The 20,396-nt window shown below is 39.8% G+C and overlaps 1 protein-coding gene across 6 annotated transcripts in view; it reads left to right on the plus strand.

Annotated features, from left to right (window-relative positions):
• Positions 1 to 9,161, plus strand: part of LOC104116060 (probable phosphoinositide phosphatase SAC9) — a 50,177-nt gene extending 41,016 nt beyond the window's left edge. For 5 of the 6 annotated variants that reach the window (XM_070177354.1, XM_070177355.1, XM_070177356.1 and 2 more), the window contains 4 exons: positions 4,537 to 4,734; positions 5,888 to 6,334; positions 6,440 to 6,673; positions 8,573 to 9,161. In XM_070177354.1, the coding sequence (XP_070033455.1) occupies positions 4,537 to 4,734; positions 5,888 to 6,334; positions 6,440 to 6,673; positions 8,573 to 8,854 (1,161 nt within the window). In that variant the 3' untranslated portion in view covers positions 8,855 to 9,161. Of the gene's footprint in view, positions 1 to 3,281; positions 3,439 to 4,536; positions 4,735 to 5,887; positions 6,335 to 6,439; positions 6,674 to 8,572 lie in introns of those variants that run through there. The other variant, XM_070177359.1, reaches the window with a different exon arrangement.
• The last annotated feature ends 11,235 nt before the right edge of the window (positions 9,162 to 20,396 follow it).

Genomic DNA, 20,396 nt, shown 5'->3' on the forward strand with positions numbered 1-20,396 from the left:
TTCCCTTGAGCAATTTGAGTTTCTTCGAAAGCCGGTATGAAGGTGTCCCTGATACCCCATAGCTTGTCCACCATTCTTTCACCTTGTCACCGAATCCTGGCACTTTCAACCACATGTTTTCAAATCGGAAGGGAGCACGCACCCCCCTCCCTCTGCATCCATCTAGCAAAATAGGCAAATGATCTGAAGTCAACCTAGGTAAAGGAATCTTCAGCGCATTCGGTACCAGCTCATCCCATGAGGGAGATGTCAGGAATCTATCAATTCTAGACCTTGAGTTGGACTCCTCCGCCCTGGCCCAAGTAAACCTTTCCCCTGACAGAGGAAGGTCAATGAGAAGGTGATCATTGATGAAGTCAGAAAACTCCTCCATGGCCCTCGAAAACACACTACACCCTAATCTCTCCTCCGGAAATCTAATAGTGTTAAAGTCTCCCCCTAGAACCCATGGAATGTCCCATTCCCCCATAATATTGGCCAGTTCCCTCCAGAAAGACACCTTGGACCCTTCCCCTACCGGCCCATACACTCCCCCAAATCCCCACTCCACCCCACTCACTCTATCTTTGACGAGGGCTGCCAAAGAGAAAACTCCCTTCCTAATCTCCTTTACCTCCAAGCTTCTATCATCCCACATAAGTAGGATGCCCCCCGCACTTCCTGCTGCTTGGACCCAGTCATATTTCACCCAACTACCTCCCCAGACGCTTCTCACGATCGCATCCGACAAAACTTCCATTTTGGTCTCCTGAAAACAAACTAGGTTGGCACCCCACTCCCTAACTCCCACTTTGATGATGGCCCTTTTGTTTGGGTCATTCATCCCCTCACATTCCATGAAAGGATCTTAACTTCCATAAGCAACAATAGCCCCCATTTCCCCACCTCCCCTAGCCGAGGTCCCTTTCTCTTTGTCACACACTCGCCCCCTTCTCTGATACACCACTACATCCCCTAAGTTATTTTGCTTAACACCTTTACCCAACTCCCTCCCTGCACCATCGTGAAGAGATTGTTGCTCAATCTCCCTCAACAGTTCTAACACCCTATCTTCCTTCCCTGCAACAGATACACCTAGAAACTTCCCAAAGTTTAAGAGTTTGTCCTCCATCCAAAAAGACATATCCCCTCCTCCGGTCCTTGACGAAATTGGGCAGGCTTCTTCTGTATGTGCCCTTTCCTTGCTACTACCAGAGGAATACAAGACCATAGCATTGCTAACACTAGGAGTTTTAACCTTTGAAGGGGTCTCACCATTTCCTTGGGGGTCAACAATCTCTGAAAATAACACCCCGTTGCTATAGGAATATCCAGAACCATCAGTAGGGTAGCATGGCGTAAGAGCGCATGGAACCCTTGGTGGCATATTAACTGAAGATACTGGTCCGACACTAACATCAATTGGAACATGCTCACCAATCTCCCCAGAAAAAGAAGAAACTTTGAGTGTGTCCTCAGCACAACTAAGCCCAGGAGCAGTTGAGTGGTTGATGGAACCAGGCCCAACAGAGGTGGGGGGCCGTGGATTAACAGCACCATCGTTTGCCGGTTCTGCCCCTGCAACGACGGCCATCGTAGAGGGGCACATGTCACTAGAGCTTGGTGAAGGAGTGTCACTGTGTGAAGCACCATGGCCAGAGGAAGGAGGAACCACTGTTCCCATATGCTTAGAAGCCTTATCATGCGCAGCTTGAAATAAACTGGACCCCTTTGGATCAATTCTAATGGAATTGGGGAAAGTTGCTGGGCCCATGTGAGGAGGCCCAGGTCTATACTTGCTGACAACATGCCTGGCCCTATGATAAGTAGGAGAGGACCGTCCCATTTTGCCTTTCCAGCCCGCATCACTGGCCCATTCACGTCTTCTCCTGTTATAATTTTGTCTTCGTCCCCCAATTTCAAACCTCCCGTCTCTTCTCGATCTAACGTCTGATTTCGGCTTAATCCAGTGAACCGGTGAACCCTCCCCTCCCCTCAGAGACTGATTTCCCTTCCCTTCTCTTCTGTTTGACCTTCCCTTTTCTTCCGTCGCTATCACAGGCATAAAGATAGGGCGAAATTCAGGGCTCAGCCAAACCCTATAACTCAAGTAGCCATCTTCCACCACAGTGGAGACAGGGATTCTGCTCCCTTTCCTCACCACAATCCTCACTCGCGAGAGATCGTGTAAACTGCAAGTGACATCAATAAAACCCCCACAGATTTCCCCTATCTTCTTGAATAGGTCAAGACACCAAAGATGCACCGGGAGACCCACCATGTTGACCACCAAAGTTTCGCCAGTGAAGCGAGGGTCAAGACACCCATCATGCTCCACCCATCTGTCTAGATTTAAAAAGTTCCCATTGAACCACCTGTTTCCTCTGACAAGAATTTCCGAAGCTTGAAACTTGTCAACAAAACGAAAGAGATATTGAGTGTCCCCCAATTGCGATATTTTCAGCCCATCCTTGACATTCCATGCCTCTGCTGCCCAGTTTCTAACAGCCTCCGGAGAACCAACCCATTTGGAGAAAGACCCAATGAGACTAGATTCCAAGAAACCCTTGCGCCTGAGAGTGTGCTCCTCGGACAGCGTGAAGTGCAGTTCCTGTCCTACGTCGAGCTTTCGATGGCATCTTTCCCCAAGTTCTAGGGCTGGCCAAGAGACAGCTTTGATAAAAGACATGTTTTCCAGTTTTCTGGATTCTAAAGAGAAAAAGGAGCTTCTCTCTGTACAATCCATCATATTCTAAATGTTTATCCTGAGAATTATCCTCTAGAAGTACAATCCTATAATAGAACTACATAGAAATTTACAAGGTTAGCTGTTTGGGTGCTCTCCATTTAAAATTTCCTTTTGAGAGCTTAAGTTTGCTTTTGGAGCTTAATTGGAAAGATTATGGCTAAGCTATGCAAGTGATTTAATCAAAATACTGGACTATGAAAAGCTAAAGCCAAAGACCACAGATTGTGTTTTCATTAAATATTTAGATTAATTCTTTCATGTCTACTTTCACGTGAGCTCTCTCTTTTGCACCCCATCCTTAATCCAGTGAAATTCGTTTTTTGGCATATTGTCATTTTTTGATGGAGTATTGATATAAGACTTGGATCTTTACAAGATTCAACTTTAGACCTTAATTAAGTTGTTAATGAAAATATTTGGCTCCTAAAATAAGTTTGATCTAAGGGTGTGTCCTAGTGGTCAACGAAGGCGTGAGAACCATGAAGGTTCAAATCCCAACGAAGGCAAAAACACTATGTGATTTATTCTTATCTGTCCAAGCCTTGGTGGACAGAGTTATCGGTACCTGTGGTTGGTGGGAGGTGGCTGGTGGAAGGTATCCCGTGGAATTAGTCAAGGTGCGCCTGAGCTGGCCCGCACACCACGATTATTAAAACGAAAAAGTTTGATCCATTACAATCAAATATAAGTTTGATCCGTTAAAAATAAAAGTACAATCAGTTATAAGTTTAGAAACCAGACATGTTTCTTTTTTTACTCCATGAAGTATGAAGTTGAATCTTGTAACATATCCTGCTTTCAAGTTCTTATGTCATTCAAATTTCCCAAAAAAAGGAAAAAACAAATTAATCTAATACTGTAAAAGTTGGAGCTGTCATAGCTGTTGAAGTAAAGCTTCCATTGATGATCCATTACAAATAACTTTTTTTTTTCTTTTTTCATTTGTACATTGTAATGGCTCTTGAATTGATGCAGCTCCAATGTTAGCTTCCTTGATAGGATGTCTAAATTTTTTTGTAGAAGTTCGTCTTACTTTGGAACTAAAAATGAAGGGCTTTGATGCTTTTGGAAATTAGGCTGTGGTGCAAGCATCTTTATTGTCTTTTTTTTGGTGTGTGAATGCTGATGAAAATGGAGTCTACAAAAGAGGGGTCGTATTAGATCAATCAATTTGGGAGCAGTTGGATTCAATCAATTTTCCTGAATTAGTTTGGTAGAAGTGAAACTTTTAAATGGATAAACTTTGGAAATCACGAAAAATAATTGCAAAGTTTAATATGATGATAATTAATGATAATAAGTTACGATAGCCTTGGCGTAACTGGTAAAGTTGGGTCACGTGTTCGAGCCGTGGAAACAGCCTCTTGCAGAAATGCAGGGTAAGGCTGCGTACGATAGACCCCTTGTGTTCCGGCCCTTCCCCGGACCCCGCGCATAGCGGGAGCTTAGTGCACCGGGCTGCCCTAAGTTATGATTAGCTGTTTTGTTAAATATTGGTACTGCCTTTTCTTCTTCTCCCCATTTAGAAACTTGCTGAAGCAATGGTTAGTTTATTAGTGAATCTTGAATTACCTGTGACACTTTGATTCTGCTGGTAATTCAGTCCTTAACCCTATTTTGGAATAGGGGGTTGGGAAGTTACTAGTTTTGTTTAGTTATCCCAGAAGTTAACAAATTCTTTCTTATATCTCTTAAAGATACAAACCACCTGCTCTTTGTGAAGCCCGAAGAATGTTTTAGTATCATATTGAAGCCCTACAAATGTTTCAGTATCTATAATAGGTGTAATCCTGCTCCTTCTTTTGTAGGTTGAAACAGCAGCAGGTTCTGCACCATTCATGTCATTGCTAGCTCCATTGAATTCTGGAGCACAAGATTCATTTTGGAGAGCTCCCCACAGTGCTGCCTCTGTTGAGTTTGTCATTGTCCTTGGTGATTTATCTGATGTTTGTGGTGTCGTTCTTCTAGTTAGTCCTTGTGGCTACTCGATGACAGATGCTCCTGTTGTAAGTACACTCCTAACATAACAAGATTTTTAGCTTTAGCAAGTTTTTGTCACATCTCAAATATGGAAGAAGCCACAACAGTTCGGACCTGATGTTAATCTGATGTTGTCATGCAATTTGCTAAAGTTTATTATTTATGTGATCTCATGGATGTAGACTTCCAAAAGCAATTATAATTTCTTCTTCTTTTCCTTTTGCTGGAAAGAGAAATGGTATGTATGTTTTAACTTGTCTAACAAAAATCGCATGTGATATTGTATGACCCACTTTGCTTTTTCATCACATGATTTGCCTATCTTTGTGATCAGAGAGGGTTTTTTTTTGTGCGACATAAGACTTGAACTGTGCTCACTATTTCTGTCTAACCTTGCACCTCAAAGAAGGAAGTGTAAAATGGGTAAATGAGAAAAAGGAAGGCCTCAAATGTGCAGTCTTCTAGGACTACAAATTGAACTGGAAAGAAAGGAGAAAAGGTTTCCTGTCTCCTGGGTGGAGAGAGGTGGTCTGTGGAATATAAACATGATTCTTCCTACTTCCCCTCCCCCAAAGTGGCACTTTCTTTTTATCTTTGGAGTATTCCACAGACAAATGGAATTACAGTGTTAAGTTCGCCCACGTTTCCGTTGTATTATTTAGGGCAATTGAGTTTCAGATGTGGGAATTTTGCTGTTTCTTGTGAAGGATGGATTGTGATAAGATGTTTCTTCTTGTGTTTTGTGTGACTGCTTTTATTTTTCCTGAGAAACAATCTTAAATGTTGGTTTAGTAGTCTACGTAATCGTGCCATATGTTTAATTAACTACTATCTGTTAAGCTCGTTGTTGAGTAACTTGTAATATACCTAATGGTTTAAATGGGCCTAGATTGACCATAAAGATGAAACTTGTATATGACAGATTCCTAGCGACTTGCTTCTTGTTCATGCAATTTCTCTTTCATCATGCAATCACTGTAGTATGTTGCCTATTTCATGCTTTAACTACTTGTAGTATGCCTGTAGGTTTTATCCTAGTTTAGCAACTTGCTTATGACAGATTCCTAGCAAATTGCTTCTTGTTCATGCAATTTATTCCAATTGTAATTGATGTGGTTTCACATTCCTTACATTGCTGAATTCTTGCATTAAGTAAGGAAACTTATGCTGTCTCTGTAGGTTCAAATTTGGGCAAGCAATAAAATCCACAAGGAAGAAAGATCATGTGTGGGGAAATGGGATATGAAATCTCTGATCACGTCTTCCTCTGAGCTTTGTGGACAAGAAAAGTCTTCTGAAGTGCCTAGACATGTAAAATTTTCTTTTCATAATCCTGTTCGCTGCCGCATCATTTGGATAACATTGCGTCTACAAAAAATTGGCTCGAGTTCTGTAAATTTTGAGAAAGACTTGAGTCTTTTGTCCTTAGAGGAGAACCCATTTGCGGAGCCTGTGAGGCGTGCCTCCTTTGGAGGAACAGTTGAAAGTGACCCATGCCTTCATGCCAAAAGAATCTTGGTGGTCGGAAGCCCAATGAGGAAAGATGTTGGGGCATCAAGTCAAGGCTCTGACCAGATAAATACAAGAAATTGGTTGGATAAACCTCCTCCACTAAATAGATTCAAGGTGCAGCAAACTCACAACTCTCTCTAGTAGCAGTTACCGTTTAAAGTTTTGTTCAAGTCCTGAAATAAAAAAGAAGAATAATATTCTAATCCATTCCCGTTCCAGGTCCCTATTGAGGTTGAGAGGCTAACTGACGACGACCTTGTTTTAGAACAGTTTCTAGCCCCAGTTTCACCTATGGTGGCAGGTTTTCGTCTTGATGGTTTTAGTGCAATAAAACCTCGAGTCACCCATTCGCCACCTCCACAGCATGCGAATCCATGGGGTGTTTCTTCATGTGTATTGGAGGACAGATTCATATGTCCAGCTGTATTGTATATTCAAGTGTCTGCTTTCCAGGTATGAAGACAAACTAACATTTTATCAACTGATAGTTTTCGCTGTCAACAAACTGTTGGACATCCTTCTTGTGAATTGATTCCATGGTTGATCTTGAAAAGCTATAGATTTTTTATCCGATTTTAGCACTAGACACCAATGCATTTAGATGAATTTCCTCACTGGTGCAAAATCTCAGTTTGCTAATGACCTGCAGCATGAGATTAAATTGGAGAGGATGGGCTAAACCTGAGAATTCCTCTTGCAAGTATCAGCTTAAGTAACCTAAACTGTTCCAATATTTTTTTTTGAGATGGTAACAGATCCAATATATTAATAAATCATCAGCACAAATTTTGTACTGGAACCAAGATTACATCAAGAGCTAAGACAAAAACAAAAATTAAACTTCCCTGTTCTTCTTACAAGGAGCCTAAGACTTCTATGATTGAATCCTGATCATCTATATATTCTGCTTTACACCAAAAACTAAAAAGAAGAATGCAATTCATTTTGATCTTCTGTACAGGGCTACTTATATCTTCAAAACACCTTGCAGTCCTCTCCTTCCAATTTGTCCACCAAATGGCTGCTGGGACAATTTTCCATCTATCTTTGTTAGATGTAGAGCTCCCCCCTGTGTTCCAGCTAGACAAAAGTTCATATGTTCTTCCTGGCATTGTCCATCGGATACCCCCGATGTTAATGAACAACTCCCACAGTTGTCTTGTCACTCTACAATGTAGAAACAGATGGCTAATTGTCTCTGCATCTTGGCCACACAAATAATATCTAGAACAGATTGGTAACCTTCTTTTCATGAGGTTTTCTTGCTCCATTATTCTTGCCAGCATATAACATATATATCAGTCTCTCCCTCAAATGAACATAGTTCTTCCATGCATTATCCTAGTGTTTACATGCTGGCAAATGTGTCACTCGATATAGATTGATCAGAAATCTGATTCAAATCCAATATAGCACCTATGGGTACATAAGAAATGTATTGAATCGATTCTTTTTAATGAATAGATCGCATTGATGCAAGATGCCGTATATTCAAGTTAATATTGTGAACCAGTTATATGCATGAATTGTGTTATGAGATAGACTCCTGTGAGTCACCTGACAACCAAGTAATCTGGCTTCAAAACGTTCAGTAGGTTAGTTCCATTGGACCTTGGATGATGTAGGTAGATATATAGAGTTTAACATGCTTACATGCATGCCAGCAATAAATCCTTACCTTTTCACTGTCGCCCTCAGCTTGCACAAGGAGAAACATAGCGTCATTGGAATTCGTCTTGCTAGTGATGGATGGTTTGGGTTTACCAGAATTTCTTCTAGATCAAAGTGAAGATTTTGTGACAAAATGCTTCAACAGAGACATTTGGATCTAGACATATATTGACATTTTTATGTTACTCCTATTCATTTCAGAACTATTGCATTGTCTATCGTATGTTTCTCGTCGAACTCAACTAGAATTTGCTTCATGGAGAAGAAAAGAATCTACCCATCCTTGGTGACAATGCGAATAACTAGAAAATCAAGCATTCTCGGTGATGGAAACTGTTTTGTTAGTTTATGACCACCATCTTTAGCTGAAAGAAATGGACTTTCTTTCCCTCCCGTGTGGTAAGAATTCTTGGGTCAAATCATTTATGCGAATACAGGACAGTTCGCCAGTAAGACTGGCCGGAGACCCAGACAATTCCTCTTTTCTGCCTTCCTAGAGGAATTTCTTTTCAATCCACACCCGAGATTGATATGGGTTTTAATGCATGGACAAGTTTGTTGAGCTATAAAAAAGCCACCTGCTTGGTTTCCCTAGAAACTGTCGTCTAATTTCTGAAATATGCCCTGATGATGTGGTTTTCCGCAGTTAAAGTATACAATTCTCATGACATTTATCTACAGGAACCGCACAGTATGGTCACTGTTGCAGAACATAGGCTGCCAGAAGTGAAGGCCGGGACAGCAATGTACTTTGATTTCCCTAGAGAAATTTGTACTCGCCGAATCTCATTTCGGCTTCTTGGAGATATTGCTGCATTCACTGATGACCCATCAGAGCAGGATGATTCAGATGCTAGAGTCCGGACTGTGGCAGCAGGACTGTCTTTGGCTAATAGAATCAAGTTGTATTATTATGCCGATCCCTACGAACTCGGGAAATGGGCCAGTCTTTCAGCTATTTGATTAGAATAATCACACCAATTAAGGGACTCAATGCATGATTAGTTTTGTATTTTTAAGGGTCTTTATTCATTCTTGTTGCTTTTCAGGTGCTTCATCAAAGCATTATTGATTCATTTCATGCTATTGTATAGGAGAATTTGAGTTTCCATTGTAAAATTCTGTGTGATTCATGCCGCGGCTGTAAAAACATTTTGCAAGTTTTGACCTTAGACGTGTAATTTCGAGTTTGTATTAAGATGTGTGTTTTCCAGTACTATGAATTTCACAAGTAAAAAAGAAGATAGAACATCATTGGTTTCTGCTATAATTAACTGGTACAGCTATTTTTGTATACAGAACTAATAATTCCATTGTCCTCGTAATGTTACAGCAATTTGGTCCATAAGAATGAGTTATACCTGCAAACAAAAGAATGTATAGAAGCTTTCATATAAGGAAATCATTCCGTTTCCTAACCTAAAATAATTTGTAAGATGGATAAAATTTACAGAAGTTCCATGAATCCCTTGGCGGATAGGTCCGATGACTTGAGAAGCAGCGCGGAACTGAATTTCTTGTTTGGTGTGAAATCTAATGTAAAAGGGTTTTAGGAAATATGAATACTTTATAATAGGGACAAGAAATTTAGAGTCAGGAATAACAAGTTATTCCAGCTCCAAGAAAAAGATTCATCTTTAAATAGATCAAATGACAAGTCACAAGTCAATCCTTTATTTTTTCAAACCTCTTATATCATACCACTAAAAATCAGATTGCATTTAATGCAAGTCAAGACGATACAGGCTACAGTCACTGGAGAAAATATGTACGTGATAGTTCATAGTTCAATTTTGGAACCAGATGCATCATTATGTTATTGAATCAAGTTTTATAGCGCATCAACTATATGTTAGTAATCTTTGTTTTAGTTTTTTTCTTCTTTAGTTTGAATAATTGTATATTGGCCGAGACGATATAAAAGGAGTACTAATCTTGGAATTTCATAGAATATTTCAAATATCGTCAAGAATACCTAAAAGAGGAATTTTCAAGATTTGAATACTTACAAGGTAATTCAACCACTCCAAGTTCATTAATTGTGATAATTTATGAAGGTTTATGGTATTTATGAGGTTGGTTGGTGGTTTGAAGGTGGATTATTGTGTAACTACCCAATAAGTAGTTTTAAGTTCTAGCATCACATTCTATGATTTGAGACTTCCCGTATGTTCATTTGATGTTTTACAACTTGCGAGTATGGATGATTTTGGTCCCGAAGAGTTCGGAAAGAATTTGAAACACTTGATCTTAACTTGAATCCTTAAAGTTCATAGAATTGACCAAAATCAGCAATTTGGATTAACATACTTGAAATCACAGTTTGAAGCTTCTAATAAGTTTGTATGATAGTTTTGGACCTGTATGTACGTTGATTAGGGCTCGAGGTAGCATTAGCTTCTAACAAGCTCAGCAGAGTAGCATGTATTGACTTTTATGTTGTATTCACATTACTCGCAAAGAACATTTGAGCAACCAACTTATAATCGTTAGCTTGAACATCGCAGGCCTGCACAATTATACAAAACTGGAATAATATCACAAGAAATATCACAATTATAACAACATGGAATGGTATCTTTTAACTTCTTTGCAGTGAAATTAGAGCCGGATGATAGTGAAAATGCATCTGAACTCATTCAGATTCTTCCACAGAGTTAATTCAATAAATGAAAGTTAACAGTGTGTAATGCACAGAAGAAAAATATGGTAAAACCAAACACAAATTAGAAGTCAACGGTAATGAAAATGTTGCCAACATACCTTGATTATGTACTTCCAAGCTTAATCTTCTAAAGCCACACACCAGCAAATGATGCTGGAAGCTTGAATTTAATAATAACCCTTAACACTTTAGACTTTAAATCCTTATATTACACTGATAAGCGATAAACACCTTGGAAAGGAGGAACTTTGCATTCATGTAATGATCACGACATATTTGCAGGGCTTCAAGTTTGAATATTAAAGCACAAGATTTCAAGCCATCTTGTACCATATAACCATTGCACATGGGTTCTAAATTCAAGCGATTTATCAAGCACAACACAAGAGAGACTTCGATTTTTAACAATAAAAAAGGGCAGCCCGGTGCACTAAGCTCCAGCTATGCGCGGGGTCCGGGGAAGGGCCGGACCACAAGAATCTATCGTACGCAGCTTATACAGCCTATCGATTTTGAACAATATAAGTATTATTTCTTAATAATATTTCTACTAGTGAAGACTACCTATACAACTTAGCAGTATGCCAAGTTGTACATTAAAGAAATTGTGCGATTGTATGGCGCTCCGATTTTTATCTGTAATGACTCGATCGGTTGTTTTGAGATGTAGCGCTCTGATTTGTGATCTGAGACTTCAAGTACGTTTTTGAAGTCTTATGACTTCGGTGCATGGTTAGTTTTGATTTCCGAGAGGTTTGGGAGTGTTTTGGAAGAAGAATTCTCATTTCGGAAGCTTTAAGTTGTTGGAGTTGACAAATATTTGGCTTTTGAGTAAACGACCCCGAATTGGTGATTTAATGATTGCATTAGCTTTGTATGATAATTTTGAACTTGTACGTATGTTTAGTTTATGTCTCGAATAACCCGAGGCCATTTTGGCGCTTCTAGTCGAAAGTTAGAAATTTGAACTTTAGAACTTTTGAAATTCTTGGTTTGGTGATTGGTTCCTTGTTTTAATGTTATTTTTGGTGTTTTGACCCTTAGATAAAGTTTGTGTCAGGTATATAGACTTGTTGGGATGATTGGATGCGGTCCCGAAGGGCTCGAGTGAGTTTCAGATTGGTTTCAGGACATTTTTTTTGAGTTTGCCATTGCTAGTGTTGTTGTTGTTGCAATTGCGATGAAGAGTTTGAAAATGTGAGGTTCGCATTTTTGAGTGTCACCTTGCATTTGCAAGGATTGGGGGGGGGGGAGGGGGGGTCGTCAGTATTAGGGCTACTTATCGGGCGGATTGGGCGGTTATATACTCTTAACGGTTTGGCTTATCGGTTATCGGCTTTTAAATGTATTAATCCGCTAGCCGCCCGATAAGATATTGGGCGGATTGGTATCGATTTAGCTCTTATCGGGCGGTTATCGGGCGGTTTATCGGATTGTTTGTTGACCGCTATGACTCAAAATAAAATTCCTAAGAAGAGAGCTAAATAGAAGAAATAGAGAGATGTGTATTCCAACGTATTTCCCAGTAGAATCATCTCTGGGGATGAGCCTATTAACAACTTATAACTATCAGAAAAAATAGACGAGAACACTGGGTATAATACATGATAATCAAAATTATCTAATAGTAACTAAATGGAATAGTAAATTATAACTAAATATCTAATAGTAAATTAGTAATAGAGAATAGAGATAGAGTACTGGAAGTGAAAGAATGGTTTTTGATTATTTATATATATATATATTCTTAACGGGTTAACGGATTATCCGTTAAGAAAATTGAATAATCCGCCCCCAAACCGATAAGCCGTTAATAAAAAAATTTCAATCCGTTCCCCGTCCGTTAAACCGATACCAATAAGTCATTAAGCTTCGGTTTCGGTTCGGTTTTCGGTTTCGGTTCGGTTTTGAACACCCCTAGCCAGTATTGCAATTGTGATGTTGAGGTTCGCAATTGCAATGGTCCAGTCATATTGCGACTTTATAGGCTCAGGAGTTTTTTCGCAATTGCGATTATCGGGTCGCGTTTGCAAGCTGCGCAATTACGAAGAATGTTTCGCAATTGCGATATCTGCAGTTGGGTAAAAAGGGAAGGGTTTGAGATTAGCTTATTTTATTCCATAGGCTTCGTAAGGAGGCAATTTTTAGAGAATTTTCATTCTAACTTCTAAGGTTAGTGTCACGACCCAAAATTTTATCTAGTCGTGATAGAACCTAACCCAACATGCTAGGTTAGCCAAATAATGAATAATACAACTCAAATAGAAGGTCGTCAATAATCCGTGAATAAAATAGCCGAGTTCCACACAACATCCCAAGGATAAGTAGTACAAGTCATGAGCTACTAAGATTTTGATTTACAAAGATAGTATGAAGAATAAATATAACATCCGTTTGAATACACATAATTAGAGTATACATTTTAAACTACCAAGAACAAGTGATAACATATATATGGAACACATATACATCTTCAATGCCCGCTTTCGTCATCCACAACAACTCAACTCCAAGATCTGCATGCAAGGTGCAAAAGTATAATATGAGTACAATCGATCTCATGTACTCAGTAAGTATCCTCACTAACCTCGATGAAGTAGTAACGAGGTCTCAAGTCAAGGATAATCACTTTACATAACCTGCACAACTCAATAACATATAAATGTACCCAACAATATCATCGAATTTAAATATGAAATATAGGTACAACCAATCGTGCACATAGAGAAGATGTGCGCAAGTCACATAACAGTTCAACATATAAAGAAGATATGCATTTGATACCAGCTAACACGTTAACAATTGCATATAGAGAAGATATACACAAGTACTATACCAGCTTAACAGTTCAGCACATAGAGAAGGTATGCGTCTACATCATTAATTCATCAAAGCTTGCAGATAGAGAAAATATACGTGAAATATCAAATAATCCGTCAATAGTTGCATATAGAGAAGATATACATGAAATATCAAGTAATCCGTCAGTAGTTGCATATAGACAAGATATGCATGATTAAACAAGACAAGTTACTCGGGTCCACATATAGAGAAGATATGTACCGTGAATAATCTCATCAAGTAAAGCATCATATAGAGAAGATATGCATAAAAGGCATGTACACATTCTGGAGCTACGATATAGAGAAGATATGCAGTGAAAATCATGTATACATTTAAGGAATTTGAAAATAGACAAGAGATGCAAAGTCCAATCAATGATCCAATTTCTATACTCCACGTCAACCAAAAACCTGTTGGTTTCTCACAATCTGCGTGCACACCATCAAGAGAGAAACATGAAAGGGTGACCCTAAGGGAATGAATCATTATCCACATGCTGCACGGACAACTCACGTGCCATAACTATACGGACAACTCATGTGCCATAATCATAACAACCACACGGACAACTTACGTACCTTAATAACTCAATCCGCACGGACCACTCACGTGCTATCAATCTAGTCCATCACACATATAGCTTATACAAGAATACATGTACACGAATAACGAATATCAAATCACATATTCATAGATTGTGAAAAATAGCATGCTAAGGTGTATGCATGTGCAAAGTGTATAACTACAGCTTAGCTCCGCGAATACGCCATACAATAGCAAATATCATGCTCAAACAGAGAATCAACACGTACACATGATCTCTAACATGATTCACGAAGTTAACATAGTAATACAAACATATAAAGCATGATATAAGAAGCACAATATCCAAATCCAGGCATAGTACGGCCTAAAGACTACTCCGATCACGAATCATATATAGCACCCGTATATACGCTCGTCACCTCGCATATACGTTACTTCTCGCACATTTCAATTAGGCAAACAAAGTCATATCCTAGGGGTTATTCTCTCAACAAGATTAGTCAAGAAGATACTTACTTCAGCCAGCCTAGCCTTCAACCACAAGTCGCGTAAAAATCTTGCTCTAGCCCTCTAATCATGAAAATCCAAGCCAATCATCAATCAAAGAAGTCAACCAATACTGTGGGAAGTGATCCCAATCTATACAGCTTCGATCTTTTATGAATTCCCAAAAAGTAAAAAAAAATCAACAAAAGTCAACCTGGACCCGTGTGCCCGAAATCCGAAACCAATACCGAAATCTGATGACCCATAGCCTGCCAAGTCCAAATATATGATTAGATTCCAAATTGGTACTCAAATCCTCAAAATGTGTAGTCAAAACCCAAATTCCATCTCAAAATCCATATTTTGGGTGTTAATAACTCATGTAGATTCTTGAAATAATACCAAAAATGAGTTGAAATCACTTACCCCAAATTCTTGTATGAAAATCACCAAGCAAAATCACCCCTCTCCAAATATAGGGTTCAAAATATGGGAGAATGGGTCCAAATCCTAAAATACACAACTTAAATCACTGACTGAAGTTACTCTGCGCGATCGCGACCAAAGCCACGTGATTGCAATTCACAATCACCCAACCTCCAGAATGAACAATACGGATCCGGCCTAGTCCACGCGAATGCGATGGCTAACAGACTTCTCTTCTCCGCAAATGCAGTGCTCCAAACACGAACACGATGGCTTGCCTCGCCTAGCCAACTCCTCCTCGCGATCGCAGCATCTCATACACGATCGCATTTTACCCCTTCAAGCTCCCATCCACGATCGCATGTAAACATCACGATCGTGACGTATAGAATCTCCCCCAGTGCTAAATTCCTCCGCGAACACGAAAAACCTTCACGATCGCAGTGCACACTTGATCACCAGAAACCAGAAACCTCAAAATGGTTCAAAACAATATGAAACTACCCCAAAACACACCCGAGCCCCTCGGGACTGTAATGACCCGACAGGTTATTTTGAGAATTTACATCCTGTTCGGCGGCTTAATGTCTCGAGCAGCTTCGTATTATATGTTATGACTTGCGTGTATGGTCAAGTTCGGTTTTCGAATTATTCGGGATTAATTTGGAAGAAGTATTCTTGTTTTAGAAGCTTAAGTGATAAGAGTTGACTGGATTTTAACTTTTGTGTAGACGACTCCAAAATAGAATTTTGAAGATTCCAATAGTTTTGTATGGTGATTTTGGACTTAGGCATACCTCAGGATTTGGATTTGGAGGTCCGTAGGGTAATTTCAAACATTTCGTTGAAAATTGGAAAGTTGAAGTTTTGGAAGGTTGAGAGGTTTGACCGAGAGTTGACTTTGTCAATATTGGGCTCGTATTGCGATTCCGAGAGTTGGATTAGCTCCGTTATGTTATTTGGCACTTGCATGCAAAATTCGATGTCATTCCAGGTTGATTTGATGTGTTTCGAAATGTGTTTTGGAAGTTGAAAGATTTGGAAATTTATAAGTTCGATTTGTGGTACGATTCATAGTTTTGACATTGTTTGATATAATTTGAGACCTCGAGCGGGTCCATATTACGTTATGGAACTTGTTGGTATGTTTCGACGGGGTCCCGGGGGACCCGGGTGTGTTTCGGATAGGTTACTAGTCAAATTCCCTTTGTTTGGAGTTGCTGATAACTGGTGTCTGATAACCTCCTTTGCGATCGCGTAGTTTATTTGTTGACTTGCCACACTTTCATCTTCACGTTTGCATGGATAGGACCGCAATCGCGTACGTTGAGGCTATGGTGAACCGCGTTCGCACTCTTCTTTCTGCGATCGCGTAGTGCTTTTCTTTGGGCAGTGATATTTCACCTTTGCGATCGCATTCCTTTTTTCGCGAACACGTAATGTTTCTCTTGGAAGCTGATGATTCCTTCTTCATGATCACATATGAATTTCCGCGATCGTGATGCATGTTACCTAGGCAGCAGAATATATTTTCCAGAATCGTGGGTTTTGTCCATTTTTCATCGTTTGAGCTAGAGACCTCGGATTTGAGCGATTTTTGAGGGGTTCTTCACGTGGTTGTTTGGCGTAAGTGATCTTTACCCGGTTTTGATTTTATTTCATGGTTTTATCTTTGTTTTCATCATTAAATTAGAGAATTAAATTGGAAGTTTGGGAAAATTTGTTAAATCTTTTAAAAGTGTAAAATGATGATTTAAAGGACGAATTGATATCGGAATTTGATAATTTTGGTATGGTTGAACTCGTATCGAAATGAGTGTTTGGGTTTTATGAATTTCATCGGGTTTTGAGGTGCTGGCCCGGGGGGTTGACATTTGGGTTGACTTTTTAGTTTTTGTTAAAGATTGAAGCTTTATTATCTGAAATTATTTCCTATGAGTTTTATTTATGATTCGAAATTATTTTGGCTAGATTTGAGCCGTCCGGAGGTTGTTTCACTCGAGAAGGTCATATTATAGTATCGGTCTAGCTTCTTTGAGGTAAGTATCTTGCCTAACTTTGTGTGGGGGAACTACCCCTTAGGATTTGAGTCACTTGTGGTAATTGTGTCATGTGAAGGCCGTGTACACGAGGTGACGAGTACGTACTCGGGCTTATTTGGGGAAATTTGACCATTTAGGGCTCTTAGGTTCTTATGTCCATTAAATATGAAGTTGTTTTGTCATGTTAAATTCCCCATTTACTAAATTCATCCTTACATGTCTTATTTGCAATTAATTGCTTCATGTTTTATCCTTATTGCCGATTAAACTCTTATGTGCCTTAACCGAAGTTGTTGCCTCTTTTATTGTCATGCTATCCTTTCCCTAATTGTTTATCCTTGATTGAAGGTATTATTTTCTTTTCCATAATCTGCTTATCCTTAATTGAATTTATTGTATCTCTTCCGTAATTGCTCAACCCTAAATGAAGTTTTGTTATCCCTTATCATTGCTGACTTATCCTTATTTGGAATCACTGATTCATGTTATCTCTCTTATCATTGAATTGTACTTTTATAGAATCATTGCTACACATTATCTCTTTCTTGTTGAGATATTCTTGTTGAAACCATTATTCCCTGTTGTGTCTTTCATTGTGAGCTCGTTCTTCCATTTATTTGTGTTTTGAAGTTCCTGAGTTGATTTTCTTGCCGTATTCTCGTATTATTGTCATTGTTGCTGTTGTATTCAGTGTTGTTAAATCGAGGGTTATGCGTGGTTGTGATATTGAAACCGTTTTGAGGAAATGTTGTGGCATGTGGGCACATATTGTGAAAGTCATTTATTTGAGTTGTTATGTTTTGGCATACGTGTTATTGTTGAGATAATTGTTGTGTTGTTTGCACGAGGTTTCTACCGTGCCTTTGTTATTGTGTTTGCACGAGGTTTCTGCCGTGCTGTTGTTACTGCTGATATACATGCGGTGGTATAAAGTTTGGGTGTTTAAACGCATGCGGTGAGTTAAAGTGGGCTTGAAACACGTGGCTAGTAGGGGAACTACTAGAAGCCATGCGGTGTGATAAGGTGGGGTAAAATGCGGGATGCTATTTTGGGAGAAATGATTTTCAAAACTAAATGTAAAGGCTCCCACGGTGATATAAGGAAAGTTTGTGATTCGTTTTATGATTTGAAACTAAATGTAAAGGCTCCCACAACCCCCTTTTTTGTGCACTTGTCTTTGATTGTTGTTTTCCTTAGCATACTATTAATTGTTTTCCTCCGCGTTACACTATTTGCTTAGTTCTATGTAGCTAATCTTGTTGTACTAGTCGTTGCTTCAACTTCATTGCTGTCTTTATTACACTGTGCATTTTTGTGGTGATCGTTTCTTATGTGCCATTCATTGTCTTTACTCTTACTTGTTGACTTGAATTGTGGTGGAACACTTGCACAAGCATACACATAAATAGATCACCCATATCGATTTAAGAAGATAAATCCTGATGTTATTAACCATTTATATGTACTCTCATCTACTTACCTTATGTGTGAGAGTTGTTCCATTGGCACGTGAGCCGTCCGTGCGGTTATGAATTGTAATGTGGGCACAAGGTGCCAAGTGATTAGGGTTCATCAATAGGGACCCACGAGATGTGATTATTAGGTTTGGTACCTCGTGGAAATGCCTGAACAGATCTGGTGTGAAAGTAGTTGTTCTTATTGAGTTGTTGCTGGTTTTTCCTTTATTCTGTTTCACCGAACTTAGATTGTGTTCAACTTGCTCTACAACATTATTACCTGACTGCTTCTTGTTAAAAATTGTTGTTACTAGTGTATCATTACAAGTATTGTGTTGTATTCCTTGTCCTGCTTAGATTTATATTAATATTGGTTCTTTGTTAGTTCATATTCATACTTGTTCAGGTTGTTTAGTCCAGTAGGTGTCTTGACTGTCCCTCGTCACTACTCCACCGAGGTTTAGTCTTGATACTTAATAGGTACCGTCGTGGTGTACTCATACTACGCTTCTGTACATTGTTTTGTGAAAATCCAAGTGCCTCAGTTATTGTCGATTATTAGCTAGCTGGTCGAGCATTGTGGTGGAGACTCAAGGTAAACCTGCCGTCACGTTCGCAGGCCTCAGAGTCACCTTCTGATATTGTACTTGTACTGTTTAATTCTATTCCGAACACTTATATTTATGGATTTTCTAGCAAACTTAGTAGAGCTTATGAATTGTACTACCGGTTTGGGGTATTGTATTGCACTTAGGATCATTGGTTTTGCTATTGAAAATTTCTGTTTCATGCTTCGTAGTTGTTCTAGTTAAATTATGTCTTTATTTCAGTAAGCATTAGGCTTACCTAATCTTAGAGACTAGGTGCCGTCAAGACATTCTACAGAGGAAACTTTGGGTCGTGACAAGTTGGTATCAGAGCTCTAGGTTCATAGGTGCTACGAGTCATAAGCGAGTTTAGTAGAGTCTTGCGGATCGGTACAGAGACATCTGTACTTATCTTCGAGAGGCTACAGAACTATTAGGACAGTTTCACTTCTTTCATTCCTATCGTGCAAGTTTATTGATATCGGGGTTTGAACATTTGTCATTCTCTTCTCTCACAAATGGTGAGAACACGAGTTGCAGTTACCGACGACGCTACCCCCAGAGCCGGTGTTGCTAGAGGCAGGGGTAGAGGCAAAGGCAGAGGTTGAGGAGGAGCACGTGCTATAGCTAGAGCACCTATCAGAGTAGCTGTTGAGGAGCCGCTAGTAGCTCCTGTTGGGGGACAGGTACCGGATACGCCTGTTGTGACCCCAGGACTTCAGGAGACTTTAGCACAGTTCTTAAGCATGTTTAATACATTGGCTCAGGCGGGGTTGATTCCGGTTGCACCAGCTACTTCACAGATCAGGGGAGGAGCTTAGACTCCCGCCGCCCGTACTCTGGAGCAGCGAGTCCACGTTGGTCAGGTTCCAGGTGTCATGCCGACGCAACCTGTTATCCCAGTTCAGCCCGTGGTTAGGGCAGCAATATCTAAGGAAGAACAACTTAGACTTGCGTGGTTCAAGAAGTATTACCCTCCTACTTTCAGTGGTTTGGCTTCAGAGGATGCGCATGGGTTCCTAGGGGAGTGCTACCGTACTATGGGTATTGTGGAGACGAGTGGGGTTGCTTTTACTATGATCCAGCTTAAGGGAGCGGCATATCAGTGGTGGCGAGAGTTTGAGTTTGGTAGTCCGACCGATGCAACTTCACTTTCATGGACTCAGTTTTTAGAGGTGTTCTTGAGAGAGTTTATTCCCCAGACCCTTCGGGAAGCGTGAAGTGTGGAGTTTTAGCAGCTGCGCTAGGGCACTATGTCGGTGCTAAAGTATGCCATTAGATTCAGTGATTTGTCCAGACATGCACCTGCTTTGGTTTCTACAGTTAGAGAGCGAGTCCGCAGGTTCATTGAGGGGCTCAGTCATGATATCTGATTCAGCATGGCTCGGGAGTTGGAGTCGGATGTTCCATTTCAGTAGGTAGTAGAGATCGCCCGCTGATTAGAGGGCATGC

The sequence above is a fragment of the Nicotiana tomentosiformis genome, chromosome 6, assembly GCF_000390325.3.
Source record: "Nicotiana tomentosiformis chromosome 6, ASM39032v3, whole genome shotgun sequence".
NCBI classification, from domain to species: domain Eukaryota; kingdom Viridiplantae; phylum Streptophyta; class Magnoliopsida; order Solanales; family Solanaceae; genus Nicotiana; species Nicotiana tomentosiformis.